Source organism: Dromiciops gliroides, chromosome 1 (assembly GCF_019393635.1).
Source record: "Dromiciops gliroides isolate mDroGli1 chromosome 1, mDroGli1.pri, whole genome shotgun sequence".
NCBI classification, from domain to species: domain Eukaryota; kingdom Metazoa; phylum Chordata; class Mammalia; order Microbiotheria; family Microbiotheriidae; genus Dromiciops; species Dromiciops gliroides.
In genome coordinates, this window is record NC_057861.1 from 731,161,285 (window position 1) to 731,180,783 (window position 19,499).

The window sequence follows — 19,499 nt, forward strand, 5'->3', positions numbered from 1 at the left end:
TGTCCTGGGCCTCGGTTTCCTTATCTGTCAGATGGAAGGATTGTGCTGGGTTTCCTCTGAGTTATCTTCCTGCTCCAAATCCATGATCTTATAAGGTAAGATCCTATGCCACTCATAGTCAATTATGCCTTTCATTATTCACCACTCCATATGTCTCACCTTCCCTGTTAGAATGTATTTTTCTGACTATGCATATTTGTTTTAAGGATTTTCTTTTTTTTTTTTCAATACAGAGTGGGACATGGTATGGAATGGAGAAAAATAGCTTTTTGATCACTGAAAAAAATACTTTAAAAAAGAATGTAAGTCCCTTAAGGCCAAGAACCTTCTCTTTTTTCTTGGCTTTTTATATAAGGATCTTAGTATACTTACCTTTGCAGGGCAACAGGACATGACCAAGGGGGCTTCTTCAATAAGACCCCTTTAAACAGGCAGGCCTGTTATTAGGATTAGACTCAAGTTACCCTGTGTTGAGATGATCTGCTCTTTTCAAGGCAAGTACTTCATAGGTAATCAGACCAATACAGAACAACACTGCCAAAAACTAAACCATAACAAATAGGGACTGACTTTTGACTGCTACAGCCCACTGAGCAGATGCCTTCTCTGAGATGCCTGTAATGATAGGGAAATATATATTCCTCTGAGTTTACAGTTAATTCCTTGTTGGTATTCAGTTGTCATCACTGCAGCCACAAATGAGGCTGAAGTACCTCTCCATATTGAGCTGCCAGAACTTATATTAGTGTCTGAGAGGTCCTTGCTACCACGAACTCTTCTCCAAATTCACCCCTCCCCTCTCAGCACCGTTTTCGGATTCTTTGTAAGCCTCTGGTTCAGTCTTTTTATGGGAATAACATTTGGAGGGTAACAGTCATATTAATTAATAGTCAATGTCTAATAGTTTTATATTGCTTTAAGGTTTGCAAAGTGCTTTACAAATTTCATCTCTTTTTATCTTCATAACCCTGTGATCCAACTTTACCCTAGGAGGTAGATTCTGTGAGGACAGTGAGACTCAGGCTCATTGAGAGATTTGCCCAAGGTCACACAGCTAGAAAGTGCCTGAGGTAGGATTTGAACTCGGGTCTTCCTGAATGCATGTCCAGTGCTTCCAGTGTCTTGGAGCTTCCCCCTTGGATGGCATAAGGTGGTTTGGTATATTTTCAAGTGTCCTGGATTTGGTGTCCAAGGACCTTGTTTCAAATCCTGACCTTTACACTGTAATGATTGGAATGATGCCACCTACTGGAGACTTGCTGTGGGAAAGCTCTGCCATGAGGAAAATGCCTCAGAGGGCAAGGCCATGTGGCTTTTCTTTGGCGTCAGGAAATGATGTTTTGCTCATGAGTGCTGTCTATCAAGGCTACCAGCCAATCAACTTGAGGAGCCTCCTATTTTCTGGGAGGAGACAGGAAGGAGGAAAGAGAGCCTGAGGAGAGCTCTCGCTCTTTTGGGTTCCTGACTTGATGGTGGTGGTGGCGGCAGAGGACTTCACAGGAAATTTGAGGAAAGATACGAATGCCAGGCTGTTGGAATTCTGTTCTCAATCTTTTTTCTTTCTATTTTTCAATAAACCCTTAAAAACCTAAACTCGTTTTATCAGTGATTTTAGTCAGTTTCCCCCAAAACTGGGGGAACAGATTAGAATCCACATTTAGAATCTTAAGTTACACAACCCCTTACTACCTGTAACTAGTAAGTCACTTCAACTGTAGTCACTTCAACTTTGGGGGCTTCAGTTTCTGTGTGTGTGTGTCATGTTTTCTGCTCAAAATCAATGTTCCATCTCTTCCATGGTAATCTGACGAAGGACAATAGCATGGCACTATGGGAAGAACACTGACTCTGGAATGAGAGGTCCTCAGTTCAAATCCTACCTCTGATGTTTTATTTTTATGACTTTGGGCAAGTGGCTTGTTCTCCCAAAATTTCAGTTTCCTCATCTGTAAAATGAGAACACTGAACTATTTGGCCTTTGAAGTAGGGAAGAAAGAAAGGGAATAAGCATTTATTAAGGACCTACTATGTGCCAGGCAATGTTCTAAATGCTTACAAATATGATGTCATTTGATCTTCCTTACCATGGGAGGTAGGTGCTCCTTTCATCCTTCTCACCCCAGACCTCTCAAACCTTAATGGCATTCACTCTGCCCCATCCCCCCTTTTGCTATTGATTCTAGATATCTTATGGATTTTCTCTCTTTCTCTCTCTTTTTATTATAGATCTTTATGTGGTAGAAAAGATTTCATGATCCCGTTAGCTTTTCCTCTTTCCTGTCTAATATTCTGCCTTGATTTTTTTCTGGGGGTGTATTTTGTCTGTTTAGTCATTATCTTTTCATCTCTGGCCTCCCTTTGTCCCCTCTCTCATTCTCCATTCTTTTTCTTCTGGTTCTTCTCTTATCTGGATGCCTTTTCCCTCCTCCCCATGGACTCTGAGATCTTCATGCATTGTTTCTCTTTCAAGTTTTTCCAAGTCTAGAATCAGAGGCTCATAGGATGCCAGAGCCTGATAGGAGCTTAAAAAGGTCACCTAGTCCAACTGCCTCATTTTGTAGTTGAGAAAAAAAGAATCCCAAAAGGTCCCATGACTTGCCCAAGGTCACATAAGCTATAAACAATAGAGACAGGCCCTCTGATTCCCAAAACAATATTCTTTCCTTTATATTATGCCCCCTAAAGAATGATTTAATCCAGTGGGTTTGGGAAATACCTAGATTTGACCAGATACAAGGGGAAAATATACCATTTATTTAAAAATTATTTAGTACAGCATCAACATAACTGATTAGATTTGCCTTTCATTAAGTACATTTAACTAAGTTCATTTCAGTACATAAAGTGGCATCAGTTTTTTTCCCTATCATGTTTCTTTGTTTTTGCATTCACTCATTCATTTCTCCACTTATGTGACCATAGTACATATTTTCTTCTACCTCTGATTTTCTCTTTGAATTATTTCATAAAGGCTTTAAAAAATTAAAAAAAGTATTTGATTGGACACATCAAATATCAATACTACATAAATCAAAATGAGTCAATAGAAAAGGATAAAGTATCACAATACTCCTTTTGTCCCTCTTCTTGTCTTTTAGCATAGTGCATTATGGATTTTTTCTCATTTGCTTTTCTTCATATGTTTACAATTAAAATATACTCCATTCTTCAGATTCTGTTTTATTTTTTCAACCATAATATTTCATGTGATTTTTCCATATTTATTTTTACTCATACTTGTAGTTCTTCATTGTATTATTTTATTTCATAAAATTAACATATCATAATTTAGCTATTTCTTAGTGCCTGGTATGTAGTAGGTGCCAAATAAATGCTCATTAAAGAATGAATCAATTGAACATTTTAGGTTCCTTCCAGTGTTTTGCAATTGTTATAACAATCTTTGGATAGATAACTTTTTGCCTATTTTTGATAACCCATTTTGGGTATATTTACCAAAAGATGATTATAGGGGCAGTAGATGGCACAGTGGATAGAGCACTGGCCCTGGATTCAGGAGGACCTGAGTTCAAATTTGGCCTCAGACACTTGATACTTACTAGCTGTGTGACCCTGGGCAAGTCACTCAACGCTCATTGGCCTGCAAAAAGAGAGAGAGTGAGAGAGAGAGAGAGAGAGAGAGAGAGAGAGAGAGAGAGAGAACGAATTATGGGGTAGAAGGGACAGATTATTTTCTGTAACTTTTACTATATTTTTAAGCATTGACTTCTTGAGTCCTCCATATCATCTTCACAATTTTTTCTTATTCAGCTCAGTCTCTTCTCTAGGCACATCTTAAGCACAATCTTTTTAGAAGCCAGAAGTAGAAAGTTCATAAAGATAAATATAAATTATTGCAATTATGTTTTAAAATAAGTTTGCAAGGAAAAAGTGGCAGGTCAATAAAGATCATGGTGGTTAGGGAGGGTTATGGGGTGGGATGTGTTAGGGGATGGTGGTCTAGTACATGGTTTCTTAAACTTTTTCCACTGGCGACCCTTTTTCACCTAAGAAATTTTTATGTGACCCCTGGTTTATAGGAATATAAAATAGGTATACATAACTTTTTACTATTGCCAAATTTTTCATGTCCCTCACATTCATTTATGCAACCCCTCACAACCCACAGTTAAGAAGCTTTGGTCTAGTGGGTTGAGAGTCATCATTGCGATATTATCACCACAAAAGCTCATGTGATCTTGGGTTACATTGAGAGGAGCAGGTTCCAGGAAGAAGGAAGTTCTCTTCCCCTGCTCTTTCTGCCCATGTCAGGCCATATCTGGGCTAGGATGTTTAATTTTGACTGCAAAGTTTGCAAGCGACATTAGTAATTTGGAGAGTGTAAGAGAGGGAGAAGGAAAGTGAAAGCCCTGGAGCGATTCTGAGGTCTGACTGAAGGGTCATAAGATAAGATGCCTAGAGTAGGAAGAGACTTCAGGGCCATCTAGTTCTGTGTTCTCATTTTATAGATAAGGAAACTGAGACCCAGGGAGTTTAAATGACTTTTCCAAGGTCATATGTGCAATTAGAAGAAGAGACTTTATCCGAATTTAGTTCTGTTGACAGCAACTTTATTATTCTTTACTGCATAGTTATGTTTAAATATTTGAATGACTTTCATGAAGTAGAGGATCTAGAATTTTTCTGTTTGGCCCCAGAAGATAGATGTATGGCCTAGGGTACAAGTTGCACAGAAGTAATGGGGAATGATGTCAGGGGAGAAAAAGTACCCTTCTAACTACGGCTGTCCCCAAATGGGATGAGACACCACAGGAAGTGGTGTGTTAGTTCCCATTGGAGGTATTCAAGGTCCTACAAACTGACTAACCTCTTGTCATGTCTACTGTGGTGAAGATTTTTGTTGGGAATGGGTTTGACTAGATGACCTCAAAGGGTCTTGCCAACTGAAAGTTCCTTTTGCTTTTCAATTCTACCAGCAATGAATGAGAATACTTGTATCTTCACAAGTCCACTAGCATTAAATTGTGCTATCATAATTTTTTTTTTTAAATCTGATGGGCTTGAGTCATTTAATTTATCTTTTTTGTTGTTGTTTTTTTTTTTTGAGGCAGTTGAGGTTAAGTGACTTGCCCAGGGTCACACAGCTAGAAAGTGTTAAGTGTCTGAGGTGAGATTTGAACTCAGGTCCTCCTGAATCCAGGGCCGGTGCTCTATGCACTGCGCCACCTAGCAGCCCCCTAATTTATCTTTTTTTTTTTTTTGAGGAGCTTAAGCATTTTTCCAAATAGTTTTGTATAATGTCGTATTGCAAAGTGTCTTTTCTTATTCTTGAACATTGTTATTCACTAGGAACTTCAAGTTGCCTTTGTATATTTTAAAAGATGAAATCATAAAAATTAAAATAAAATATTTAAACGAAAATTACAATAATGCTATGTATCAAAATCTTTGATATGTAGCCAAAACATTGCACGCAGATATAGTTACATTATTGAATGTCTATGTTAAGGAGGGGAAAGGTAGAAATAAATCACTCATCTCACAGTGCTTTGAAGTTTGCAAAGTACTTTAAATACATTACCTCATTTGAGTCTCATGGGAATACTACAGTGTAGGTAATATAGCCATTATTATTCTCAGATTGTGAAATTGAGCTTCAGGGAGTCTGGGACTTATCTGTGGTCAAAAGATCTCAAATTGAAATCATTGTTTTTGCTCCCACACCCAGCCCTCTTCCAAATTTCCTGATTTCTGTCAAGATTCCTCCCTCCTTCTAGTTACCCAGATTCACAGATAAAGTGTTATCTTTGGCTCATCATTCTCCCTTACCCCATGCATTCAATAAGTTGACAAATCTTGTTTCTACTTCCATGACGTTTCTTGAACCTGTCCCATTCTCTCTACTCACATAGGCACCACCCTAGTTTAGGATCTTAGAACCTTTTTCCTGGATTCTTGTAATGCATTTCTAATTGGTTTCCTTACCTCAACTCTAATTAATCCCTCTTCAGTTCTTTCTTCAAACAAAGCAAAAATGATTTCCTCAAGGACAAATTAGACAATGATACTCTCCTGTGTAATAAACTCCAATGGTTTACCTTTTGCCTTTAGGATCAAATAAAACCTTTTCTGTTTGAATTATAAAGCCTTGGCAACCTGCCTCAGCTTGCCTTCCTAGCCTTGTCATACATTATTTGCTTTCCCACATCCTTCAGTCCAGCCAAGCTGGTCTTCTTGCCATCTCTCAAAAATGGTACTCTGTCTTCTATCACTGGAGTTTATCAGGAGGAGAGTATCATGGTTGGTCGGATCCAGAGTGGCAGAAAATCCTCTTTCCGGCCCTGTTGAAGGTATATTGGAAAGGGAAGAGACTTGGTGCTAGAGAGGCCAATTAGTGGTCCAGGTGAGAGATGATTGAGGGCCTGGATTGAGGAGGTAGCTAAATGAATGGAGAGAAGGGAACAGATATGATGTAAACTTAACTAGAGCTGAAAACTGATTGGCTATAGGGAATGAGGGAGCATCTAGTTGTGTTAAGAAAATAACAAGAAGGAACCCCTCTTATAAGAACAACAACAACCCCCCCTTCAAATACATGGTGTTCCAAAAGTTTTAACATTTATATTTTAGAAGTAACTTACTTAGAAACATAGGATTGTTATTGTTGTTTGTCCTTTGTTTTTGAAGAGGAACAGTGACATCACAGATGATGTCTTGACTTGCTTGTTAATTGGATTTAAGTGAGTCAGAGTTGCACAGAATTGTCTGCTTCACTCTCTTCCAGAGTCATTAAAGTCCTGTGGCAGGACAAAAGTCAAGATGACTGGCAATGGCCCTGGATACAAATAAATGACCTTGGCATCTTTAATGGCTGACTAAGCTTTCCAGAGACTGCTTCAGCTGCCTTGATGGCTTTTGGAACAAATTGTTTTCATCCACTGATCACACAGGAAAGTCTTCATATGCTTGGGGTAGATATCCCCCTAACTAGCCATGGAGTTTGAGGCCTATCAGTTATCCTAAACCTGGTTTAGCTCATCTGCTTATTGGGGTTTGCCAGGGTGTGGCTATTAAGCATGCTACAGATTTTTGGAGCCACAGGTGAGAGTATATGATTGTTATAGGGACTACTATGAGACTATGACTGAAATAAAGAAAACAAATAAAAAGATAATACTCTCAAATTAATTTACACATGTAATGCAGTACAAATTAAAATTACAAGGAATTTCTTCTTAGAGCCAGAAAAAAAATCATGACAAAATTTACAATGCAGATAAAGAATATGCAAGTACACACTTAAAAAAGACTGAGGGTATGACTACTCAGGTGATAAAACATATCACAAAGTAAATATCAAAAGCAAATAGTACAGATCAAAATACATATAAATAGATTAATGAAGTTGAATAGAAATAGCAGAATTCTGGCAAATATGTACAAAAGATGAATTTCTTTTTATAAACCCAGGTTCAACAATAATTGGGAAATTTTTAATATTTAACAACTATGCTTGGTAAAAATTGATTAGTAATCTGTCAGGAAATTTATTTAAGCCCCCATATTACATATCACATACCTCAGTGCATTTGAGCTGGATGATGGACTTCAGTATTGAAAAGAAAAACCTTTCTAAACGATGGAAGAAAATGGAATGATGTGTTTCTCTCAAATATTGATGGGAGAAGGAACTGAGAGAATTTTTAAGGACAGCATAGATATGCACAATTACAATGAAATATACAAAGGTGCAACAAAACCTATACAATCCAAAGAAAAAGAAAGATTGGCTTTTTTTGGGGGGGGTGGGGAGAGAATAAGTGATCACATTTCAATTGGGAATTCCTATTAGGGAGAAATCCCTCCAATAATGTGATTTGGCACCTATCCTTCGACTTACTGTCTTAGTGAGAAGCCTGAGACACTCCTTACAGGCCATTCAGGATAAACTATTGAGAGGTCAAGCAAGATTCTCCAGGGATGGGGCAGCTAGGTGGCTCAGACATTTGACACTTACTAGCTGTGTGACCATGGGCAAGTCGCTTAACCCTCATTGCCCCAGGGGAAAAAAAAAGATTCCCCAGGGAAACAATATCAGGTAGTATGTGACAGAAACAGGATATGAACGCAGGTCTTCCTGATCCCATGGGCTGGGGTGCTTAATAGCTGTTTTTGAGTAAACGAGTTTCCAAATAAATCCCTACACCTGAGACTTAGTTCAACCTTTCCTCTGATGAGAGAGACCAGACATTTCTAGTAATCAGACACTGTTTCTGTTGATGCCACTGTGGGGCCCATAACACAAAATGTCTCTTTCCTAGAAAGCCATGCTTGGGGTGGGGATGTGTGTGGGGGGGAAGGACCTTCAGGGAGAGGTACTGTTTTGTGAAAATATATTTTTCTTAGTCAAGTTAACCTTAGAACAAAAGCCTGTGTTATCAGTGGTCCTGATTTTTAATTCAGACTTGCTGGGGAGAAAAGGGGACGTTACTTGTAATGAACTTCCAAAGCCTGCCCTTGCCTGGCAGCCTGAGTGCAAGGATGTGGCCTCAGCAGATGGTGCATGCTCTCAGCTCTGGAACATCCGCTCTTGGGGGCCTCACCTTCTGCTTTCCTGTTTCTAGTCGCAGCTGAAAAAAATATAAACACACTCCTCAGTAGGGTCTGAGGAAAGAATACTTGATTAAAGATGAGCTGATGGGATTTCTAATCCCACCTCTTCCTTTAACTGGTTATGGCCTCCTCTATAGCCCAGCAAAGTGAGATCTAGTAAGTACTTAATAAACGTTCAGTGACTTTCTATTATGGGGCACATAAGTCAGTTAGCTTTTCTGGGCCTTCATTTCCACATCTACATAAGGACTGGATTGGATTAGTTGTCCAAGGTCTCTTATAGATACAAAATTCAGATTGAGTATTGCAGCAGCATTCAGCCTTTCTTCTTTACCTCCATTGCCCCTTACCCTTCTACCCCTAAATCTGCCTGGCTTGTCACTAATTTGGGGATAGGTTGACTGTGATGGGCTACTTCAGTTAGGTAGAGTGCAACTCTTTGTCGCCTTCAGTCAGAACAATATTCTGCCTTCCATCCTCAAAAGTTGATTTTTCCCCTTATGGGACTGGCTAAACAAGTGGAAACACTTAGGAGGACAGCAAATAATCAACACTGTGGGTCATTCCCATTTCCCTCAATTTTGTTTTTGTTCACTCCTTTAAGTCATGTGACTTCGTGACCCCATTTGGGGTGTTCTTGACAACAATTCTAGGGTGGTTTGCCATTTCCTTCTCCAGCTTATGTTACAGATGAGGAAACTGAGGCAAACACAGTGAAGGGATATGCCCAGAGTCACCTAGCTAGTCAGTGACTCCAGGCCTAGCCCTCAGTCCACCGTACCCACTGCCTTTCCTACAAACTTGAGTTCTTCAGTAGCTCCACATTGGAATGGGCATGTCATTGTGTGATTATCAAGTTGGGAAACTTCTGTTAAATGGAGATTAAAAAACAATAAGACAATTCTATGTACTCCTTAGTGTTCAATGGCTACTATATTTAATAGCATTACTAATTTGGAATTTCACAGCTTCTTCCCCAAATATCCCTTGTACCTATCTATGGAACCTTCATCTGATATGAGAATTTTACAAATTCCGTGGTTATCAATTAAGTGCTTATCATGTACAATGTACGACATTGAGATTTGGTGATTATAAAGATAAAAACTAGCCCTGACTTCTGATGTTTTGTTTACATTCTATTTGGATGGGGTTGGGGGAGGGGGATAAGCCAATACAAATAATTTCTGGAGAGAAAGACCAGTGGGGATGGAAGAAAGGATGTTAGGAAAGGTCTCATGACTAGGGATTCTGAGAAGGAGGTGAGCTAGGATGGAGCATATTCCAGATGTGAAAGAGCAGCTATACAAAGATACCAAAGTGGGAGATGGAATTCCATGCTTAGGGAATGTGTAGCAGGACAGTTTACTTGAACTCACACCCAGTATGCAGAGAGGAATTGAATGTAATTAGACTCGAAGGAGTGTGTTTGTGTGTGTGTGTGTGTGTGTGTGTGTGTGTGTGTGACACTGACAGACACAGGGACAGAGACAGACAGAGACAGAGAGAGAGGGAGGAGAAAGGAAGGCAGGTGTTCCAGTGCCGACCTTAGAATCCCAGAATGCTAGTAACAGATCTGAGAGCTCATCTAGACCAAGGGTTCTTCACCTGGGGAAGCAGGGGACTTGTCTATAAGCTTTACTGTGCTGCCAAATGAGTCCATGACACTGAAACAACTTAAGACCCCTGAATCCTGAGATAAGAGGTAGCCTGTCGGAGATCATCCAGATAGTGCTGGGTAGAGCTACCCCTGCAGTTCAGGTCTTCGCATTTGAGTCTAAAATGTCATCCAGGATCCTTTCACTTTATATTCAGGGATATCCCTGTCTTCACCTTCACACCAAGAAAATAGTGTTGGTGCACTATAGGCCAGGATATTGGCAAAAAATGTCTTCAGATAGAGAATGAACGGTGTCTATCTTCTCCAACAACATTTGTTCACAAATAGTTTCTTGATATGGAGGGCTTGAGAATTAATCTTTGTTTGTTTCTTTCTGACATTTCACCTGTCTCTTTGACAGGCTCTTGCACTTGTCTAAATTCTTCTATCACCAGAAAAGATTAATGCTTCTTAAAATTCATCATGCTTTTCTCCAGTAAAGTTAGTCCACTTAGAACAAGTCACAATGGCATTGATTACTGGGTGATTCTACACCATGAGAAAAGTTTGTGGCCTGTAGCCAAACATTATATTGGGAAGGATTAATGAAAAGTCAGAGTGGCAGATTTTTTTCTTCATAGTTTCCTTATCTCACCCAGGTTGGAAATACAGCTGCTACTCACTGGTTGACTCCACCACTATTCAATCCTCACAGCAGGGGAGCTTTGCTCTGCTCCATTCCTGACCTGGGCTGGTTCACCCCTGCTTACACAGTCTGATCTCCCTCTCCCTCCCCCTCCCCCTCTTAGGAGCTCACCATATTGGTACTGGATTTAGTGTAGACACTTGATGAGCTTTGGTATGGAAAGATTTACATGATTTGATGAAAAATGGAAGATCCAGATCTAAGAAAATAATATTCACAATGACTCCAACAATGTAAATGGAAAGAACAACCTCACAATAAACAAAAGTCAACGTTGCAAAATTACTAAAGACAAATGTAGCTTCAAAGAAGAGACATGTGAAGATACCCTCTAATCCACTCTTTTGCAGAGATGGAAGATCAGTGGGTATGGCACATTGTACATATTTTCAAACTTTTTTTAAAACATATTTATCAGTTTTGTTGATTTTTTCTTTTTTTTTTTTTTTTGCTTTACAAATTATTCTAGTTATGTGGGCTGACTTTTTGTGGGGGCAAGGAAGGTGATATTGGAGGAAATTGAGCTCATTCTCATTATTTCAATAATGAACTCTAAGTCTATAAATCTGAAACCTCTTTCTTCCATATTATACTTATCCAGTCCTGAATCACAAAATGTTGGTGAGCCATTCTTATTTAGCTGGCCTCTCCTCTTCCTCTGTATGTGTTTGTATTCTCAAGGGTATATATCTTAAGGTCCAGTTCAAGGCTTAATTTTTCTCCTTGCCTTCCATGGCTACCTCAGACCTTATTAACATTCCTGCATAGCACTAGGCACATAGTAGGGCCTTTCTTTTTTTTGTTTTGTTTCTTTGTTTGTTTTGTTTTTTTGCAGGGCAATGGGGTTTAAGTGACTTGCCCAGGGTCACACAGCTAGTAAGTGTCAAGTGTCTGAGGCCAGATTTGAACTCAGGTACTCCTGAATCCAGGGCCAGTGCTTTATCCACTGTGCCACCTAGCTGCCCCAGGGCCTTTCTTTTTTCATCCACTTGCTTAGATCCTATAAATTTGTGATTCATAGTATACAATTTAGCACTTCATTCTATATCATATTGGTTGAATGGATGTATTTGAATGCTTTTGCTGTGTTGGAAAAGTGCCGTCCTCACAGATATACATTCTCTGTATAGTCTTATTTGTAATATTCTATTGTTAGAGTCAGCATGGTGGAGTGGAAAGAGATCTGGATTTGGAATTAGGAGGCTTGGATTGGAATCTAGGGAGTACCATTTGTTACCTCTCTGACCCTGTCAAGTCACCTCTACTTTCTGGAGCTCAGAGTCCTCTTCTTTAAAATGAGGAGGTGACCAGGCCGCTAGGTGTTCCCTGCCATCTCTTTTAGGTTTAAATCTTTGATAATAGAAAATAGAGGCTGTTTTAAAAATCAAAACTATAGAAGGAGTTATAAAGGCAAAACAGATAAATGGAGAGTACCAGTCAACTCCAGTTCAGTCATTACTGGTGTTGCACAGATTTTGCATGGGGGAGGGGAATAAATTCTTGTTATTTGAAATATAAGACAAACTAAACATGATTAAAAAAGATACAGCCTTCCATAAATGCCATGCATTTGTATACACACAGTTAGATTTAGATCTAGTTCTGCTTATATCTCTCTTCTCCCCCTCTCTCTTTTGCTCTCTTCCTTCTATTTATTTATCTATCTATGTCCTCACACATATATGTCTGAATGAATGAAATTTCCACCAATAATGAAAATTATGGCCCCAAAGGATAGGTTGGCATGGTAGTCAATGACTCCTCCCACCCCTATCCTATATGATATTATTTTCTGCCATCTGCTGGTGGCTTTAGGACTATAACCAATGCCTCATTTTAAAACTCAAACCCAGCAGATTTGACGTCAGGTTTTCATTACAATCAATACGTATATTCAATATATATTATATATCTATGAAGCAGGGCTGTGAATCAATGGCAATTAGTGTGTAGCAGGTTCCATTAACATTTTTTAAATTAATACGGTAAGCACGCTAATGAAAAGGAATTGATCCTTACCACGTCTGTTATTTAGTATCTCTCAAATGCCCTTTTCAAACTGTTTTTTTTTTCTAGTTAATATCTTTAAAATGAGTGTTTCAGTAAAGATAATCTATTCACTCTTCTTCATTCTTACTTCGGAAGGTGTCCTTAGGGTGTTGCACATGTGTGATCTCCTCTTTCCCAAGTGGGCATCTTTTGTGACAGTCTTGAGGGTTTATTTGTTCCTTTCTTTGTTTTAGAATGATTGTACTCCTACAGCAAAGTTTTTCCACATTTCTCTCTGGAGCCAGCATCCAGGAAACACTCTGGGTTTGTAAAATGAGGAGTTTGGATATAATTGGTAAATTTCAAACCAGGCTCCTATGAAAGTCACAGGATTGTGGCAAAGGTTTGGAAATAGCTTTGTAAGATCGTGTTATCACTTTGGAGGAAGAGTTTGAGTCTCCAGTTTTTCACTGAGCTTCTGTTCCTGAAGAGGCTCAATCATCTCTCTGTTCATGATTTTTTTTTTTTGGTTTGGTTTTTTAGTGAGGCAATTGGGGTTAAGTGACTTGCCCAGGGTCACACAGCTAGTAAAGGTTAAGTGTCTGAGGCCAGATTTGAACTCAGGTCCTCCTGGGCAAGTCACTTAACCCTCTGCTAAAAAGAAAAAAGAAAAAAAATGTCAAGGACAAGGGAATAGAGAAAGAGGAAAATGGATAATCTCCCTGGCTCTAGCAAGGGCTGTCTCAAACCCAAACACACTTTCAGCTCAGCTAATTCAAAGAGCTGGATTTAACTCTCTACCAGGGGTCTGTAATTTCTATGGCAGTCAGAAGCCAGTCTCTAGTCTGCTCTGAATGCTCCTCCAAGGCCAGAGAGAGACAGTGAGTGAGTCACTTCTTGTTGGGGTCCCTTTTCTTACCTTTTTCTCCATCCCCCAAAGGGGATGTCCTTCAAGTAGTGTGGCTGAGACTGGTCCCACAGCCTCTGAGGACACTCCTTCTTAGGGTTGGCCAAGTTTAAACTAGGTGGCTAAAAATCTAATCATCTTAAGTGGGTACTTAGTAGTTTATCATTCACACACAATTCAAACACTACTAAATCAATCAGGACGGACTCAGGGGCATCTGCCAAATTCCATTATTTTACCATATCTGCCACCATCTTAGCCACTGACAAGATATGGTTTATTCTTTGTTTTACTGAACAATAGAGAGAAAAAGGAACAGAAATAAAGCTAAATTTAGCCTTTTTTTGCTAGGCAAGAAAGTATATTTTAACCAGAATGGAAATTCTAACATTTTCATAATTAATTTATTTTTTCGTATTTTAATTATTATTGTTATTAACTTAAAGAAGTCACCAAACATGAACATTTGAATATACAAAGGACAGAAAAAATGATAGGAATTGAAACCATAAATTGGTGTCACATACCATTTTTTTTTTTTTGGTTTTTAATTTTTGCAGGGCAATGGGGGTTAAGTGACTTGCCCAGGGTCACACAGCTAGTAAGTGTCAAGTGTCTGAGGCCGGATTTGAACTCAGGGAGTCCTGAATCCAGGGCTGGTGCTTTATCCACTGTGCCACCTAGCCGCCCCCGTCACATACCATTTTTAAAGTTTATATTAAATTTAACATTGCAACATTGCTCCACGTGTCTTTGTCTTACCCTTTTCTAATTTTCTTTTGCATATTTTAATATTTATATCTTTTTTTCAAATCTTTATCACAATCCATTCACTCTTCTTCCTCCAAAAGAAACTCTCCCTTGTAACAAATAAGTTTAATCAACCAAAAAAAGACCAATACTTTGGCTCTGACTGAAAATCCATGTCTCATTTTGCACCATTAGTTTATCACCTCTCAGCCAAGATGCGAAAGGTGTGCTTCATCATTGATACTGAAATCTTTATAATTCATTTATCCATGTCATTCTCTTGGCCCCTTCCCCACCGCCTAGAGTAGTGCAGCTAACCAAGAGTTGGTGAGCTTCATTATTGCCTCCTTATTAGATGTTTGAAGAGTCAAATTAGTCCACCACCAAAATGGCAGCCCAAGAGCAGAGTTTTTCCCCTTTCAGGACAATAGGGTCCATTTTGGTGTGCTGAAGAGAAAAGCATTTAATGAATAATTTACCAGTCCTGCATGTCCCTGAAAAGTAGCTCCTCACCATGGCAGTAACTGTGTCTCACTCATTCACGTAATCCCTACAACCCTGAGCATGCATCCTCAACATAGTCAATGCTCACCATTTGCTTAATTGGTCAAATTGAGTATAATCTGCCTATATTAGTGATTGGTAAATTGGTTAAATTGGAACTCGATGCTCCCTATCCCCATCCAGAGTTAAATTATTTATAAAAGTCTTCTTGGCCAGTCATGTAGAATTTCTTTTGTTTGTTTGTTTGTTTGTTTTTCTTTTTTAACTGGTAATCACAATGAGACTTAGGAAGCAATGTGGGACAGTGGAAATACTATTGCCTTTGGAGTTAGGAACCCTTGGTTCAAACCCTGTTTCTATATTTACTACCTTGGGTAGGTCACTTAACTACCCTGGGCCTCAATTTCCACAATTGCAATTGAGAGAATTAGATCAAATGGCCTCTGAGGTCGCTTTTAGCTCTGATCTGTGATCCCAGGAACTTCCCAGTTTACTTCACTGTTGTGGGAACTGTTCTTAATGAGGGTTTGGTGTTTCTCCTTATTTCCACAGGGTATTCAGTTGACCTCCAGAAGATGGCTGAACCTACAGGAATACCAGAGTAAAAAGTTGATGTCTGATAATGGTGTGAAAGTGCAGAGATTCTTCGTGGCTGACACAGCCAATGATGCTCTTGAGGCTGCTAAGAGACTGAGTAAGTTGAGTGGCCAGTGTTGCCTATTTAACAATGGGCTTTCCCAAGTTAGTTAATTTACCAGGATAGAAAGTTCATTGTTTAAACTTGGTGCCTTTTGTTGTTTGAGATCAGTATGCTAGAGATAGAGCTAGGATTCTAATTTAATATATGGTTTGCAAAAATCACATTCTTTCTCATGAGAAAAGCTACTGGCGATTATTCTTATTTGAATTGATTTCATTAAATACCTACTTACATGCAAGGGACTCTGATAGTTTCTAGGAATACAATTGTTATTATTCAATTGTTTCAGTCACATCAGACTTTTGTGGCCCCATTTTTTTTGGGGGGGGGTTCCTGTCAAAGATATTGAGTGGTTTGTCATTCCCTTCTCCAGCTCATTTTGCATATGAAGAACTGAAGCAAACATGGTTAAGTGACTTACCTAGGGTCACTGCGCTACTAAGGATCTAAGGCACACTTTGAACTCATGAAGATGAGTCTTCCTAATTCCAAGGCTAGTGCTCTATCCAGTGTGCCACGTAGCTGCTCAAGAATACAATGAAAAACAAGGGAAAATCAGATCCTTTAGAAGACCTCAAGGAGCTTACGTTCTATGGGAGCCAAATAGATAATTATATATAAAATTTACAGAAAGTAAATATAGAATAATTTTGATGGTGCCCATGGAATGATCTGAGGTAGGATGTGACATTACAGCTGAATCTTGAAAGAAGCTAGAGATGTGCATGCCATGGATGGGATTCAGTTTCTCCAAAGGCACAGAGATGGGTCATAGTATGTCATACATGAGGAAAGAAAGATAGTACACAGTCTTGGAATGTGAAGAACATGCGGAAAAACAATGTGAAATAAGTCTGAGAAGAGTTTAGAGCCTGATTGTAAAGGGCATTCCTTCAGCACCTTTCCAAACATGTCCATGGAGATCTTTATAATAGACTGCAATGGATTGATGGGACCCATAAAGTAAATAGTGGTGTTGTGTATGAAATTACCCCTCAGGATAAAGAAAGTTGGAGTAAATTTTAGAACAAAGTGGTGGAAGTTAAGATTGCCTTTATACTGAATTTTTTTTGTATGGTGCTGAAGTGTTCTGATCCTGTGGGCTTATGGGATCAGTGACTACTTACTCAGTTCAGATCAGACAGAAGGCCGGATCAAATGTAGTAAACTTCTCCCTTTCCTGCATCTGTCAGGCATTTCTTCTTTTCTCAGAGTATCCCATCTTCCACCCCTTCCTTCTTCTCTGCAAGTCTCTTCTAATTTTACCTGAAGCTAAATCTTGAACTTATGTCAAGACCACTGTCTCACCAGCAATTATTATTCTACAATCCTATCTCAGTCCTATTTATGGTGGGCACTTCAGTGACCCTCAGAAACACTGGCTGACCTATCTGATACTCCTAAGTAATTCCTGCCCCCATCCTACCCACCTTTTTCCTTCAGTATGAGCATTAGAGGGAAGAGAGGCCTCCCTCCATTTTGTTTCTAGTCCCCAGATAATTACTGCTAGCATTTAAATTTTCCCAAAATGGACAGAGTTGCAGAAACCCTGATCTATTTTCTTGATCTGTGCATCAGAGGCTGTTAGAAGAACAAAATGTTAAGTTTTCCTAACTTAAAGTATATATGGCAGAAGAAGCCTTTGGGTGACCTAGAACACTGAGAGTTGGAACATACTTGAAGTCAAAAGGACATAAGTTAGGATCAAGCTTCCCATACTTCTTAACTGTGTGACCCCGAACAGGTTATTTAAACTTTCAGGATCAGTTTCTTCATCTGTAAAATACAGGCATACCTCATTTTTTGGTGCTTCACAGGAATTGCACTTTTTCATAAATTGAAAGTTTGTGGCAATCCTGCATCCAGCAAGTCTGTTAGTGCCTTTTTTTTTAACAACTATTCATCACATCATGTCTCTGTGTCACATTTTGCTAATTTTCACAATATTTGAAACATTTTTCTTATTATTATATTTATTATGGTGATCTGTGATCAATGGTCTTTGAGTTTACTGTTGTAATTGTTTTAACATGTCATGAATTAGGCCCATATATGATGGTGTACTTAATTAAAAATGTTGTGTGTGTTCTGACTACTCCTCCAACTGGTCATTCCTCCATTACTCTCCCTCTCCTTGGGCTTCCCTATTCCCTGAGACACAACAATATCGAAATCAGGTCAGTTAATAACTCTAAAATTGCATCTAAATGTTCAAGTGAAGGGAAGAGTCAAGCAATGAAGCCACCTTCATTTGTTGTCTTGTTTTAAGAAATTGTCACAACCACCCCAACCATCGGTAACCACCACCCTGATCAATCAGCAACCATCAAAACTGAGGCAAGACACTCTACCAGTAAAAATATTATGACTCACTGAAGACTCAGATGATGGCTAGCATTTTTTTAGCAATAAAGTATTTTAAAATTAAGGTATGTACCTTTTTTTAAACATAACACTATTACACACAATAGACAGAAGTTTAGAAAAAAATGATTTGTATATGCACTGGGGAACTGGGGAAAATTCATGTGACTCACTTTATTAAAATATTTACTTTATTGTGGTGGTCTAGAACCTAACCTGAACTATCTCTGAAGTATGCCTGTAAGGATAATAACAGACCCAAACATCTTATCACAGATCCTGGTGCATAAAAGGCACTTAATAAATAGTTATTGATTGAGTGATTATTATATGTAAAATACTCTGCAAACATGAAATATATTTATGTGTATACATATGTAATATATGTATATGTAAATTATTATTATCATCAGTAGCTTTTGATTGGCCTTACCCTGAGTCAATTTTCTCATCTTTTTAAGTGAATGAATGAAAAAGCACTTATTGTGCCATTTATTTATATGTGCCAGAGTGAAGAGGGAAATGGCAAACTGCTTTAGTGTTTTCTCCAGGAAAATCCCATGTATAGCATTGGTATGCTATGATCCATGGGGTCGCAAAGAGTTGGCCATGATTGAACAACAATAACAATACAACATGTGCTAGGAGCCTTACCTGGCTCTGGGAATACATATATAAAAGTGAGATAGTCCTTGCCTTCAAGGACCTTACATTCTAGAAGGGTGAGGCTACACGTAGAGGGGAGTAGAAGCCATGGAAAGGTGTTTTGGTCTCAGGAGCCACAAGGAAGGTAAATAGAAATTCCATATTTGGAAACAAAAAGTATTGTATGATGACTTATCTGAAAGAAAGAGGTGGAAAGGTTGGGTGTTACTGCAGAGGCCAAAAGATGGTGATCATTAGTAAATCAATCTTTCCACAATAATATATAAATTGCCAGAAATAACTGGTACTTCCCTATTTCATTTAATAAGTCTATATCACATCTCTTCAGCTTTCCTTTCCCCTTTTCTTTCTGACCTTAAAATTCTAACTCATTTATGAGATTATTAAAATTATTGATACAAAAGTCAGTCTCAGTCTCTCTCTCTCAAGAAAGAAAGAAAGAAATTCAATTATTTTCCAAGAAGTCAGAGAAAAGGGAAAGGATTTATATTTGAAATTCTATCTATGGCTTATGGTCCAGATAAAATTCCCTTTCTTCCATGTAGCCTTCCCTGATTCCCCAGTCAGAAATAACCCCTCCCACCAGGAATTCTCCCAGAACTGTAACTTCTGTTTCTTTCTTTCTTTCTTTCTTTCTTTCTTTCTTTCTTTCTTTCTTTCTTTCTTTCTTTCTTTCTTTCTTTCTTTCTTTCTTTCTTTCTTTCTTTCTTTCTTCCTTTCTTCCTTTCTTCCTTTCTTC

General features: G+C 38.7%; 1 protein-coding gene across 1 annotated transcript in view; it reads left to right on the forward strand.

The window, feature by feature from the left end:
* The window catches only part of SUCLG2 (succinate-CoA ligase GDP-forming subunit beta), a 338,383-nt gene that overhangs the window by 47,798 nt on the left and 271,086 nt on the right, over positions 1–19,499 (forward strand). The window contains exon 2 of the mRNA XM_043976600.1: positions 15,583–15,724. Coding sequence (XP_043832535.1) covers positions 15,583–15,724 — 142 coding nt within the window. The remainder of the gene's footprint in view (positions 1–15,582; positions 15,725–19,499) is intronic.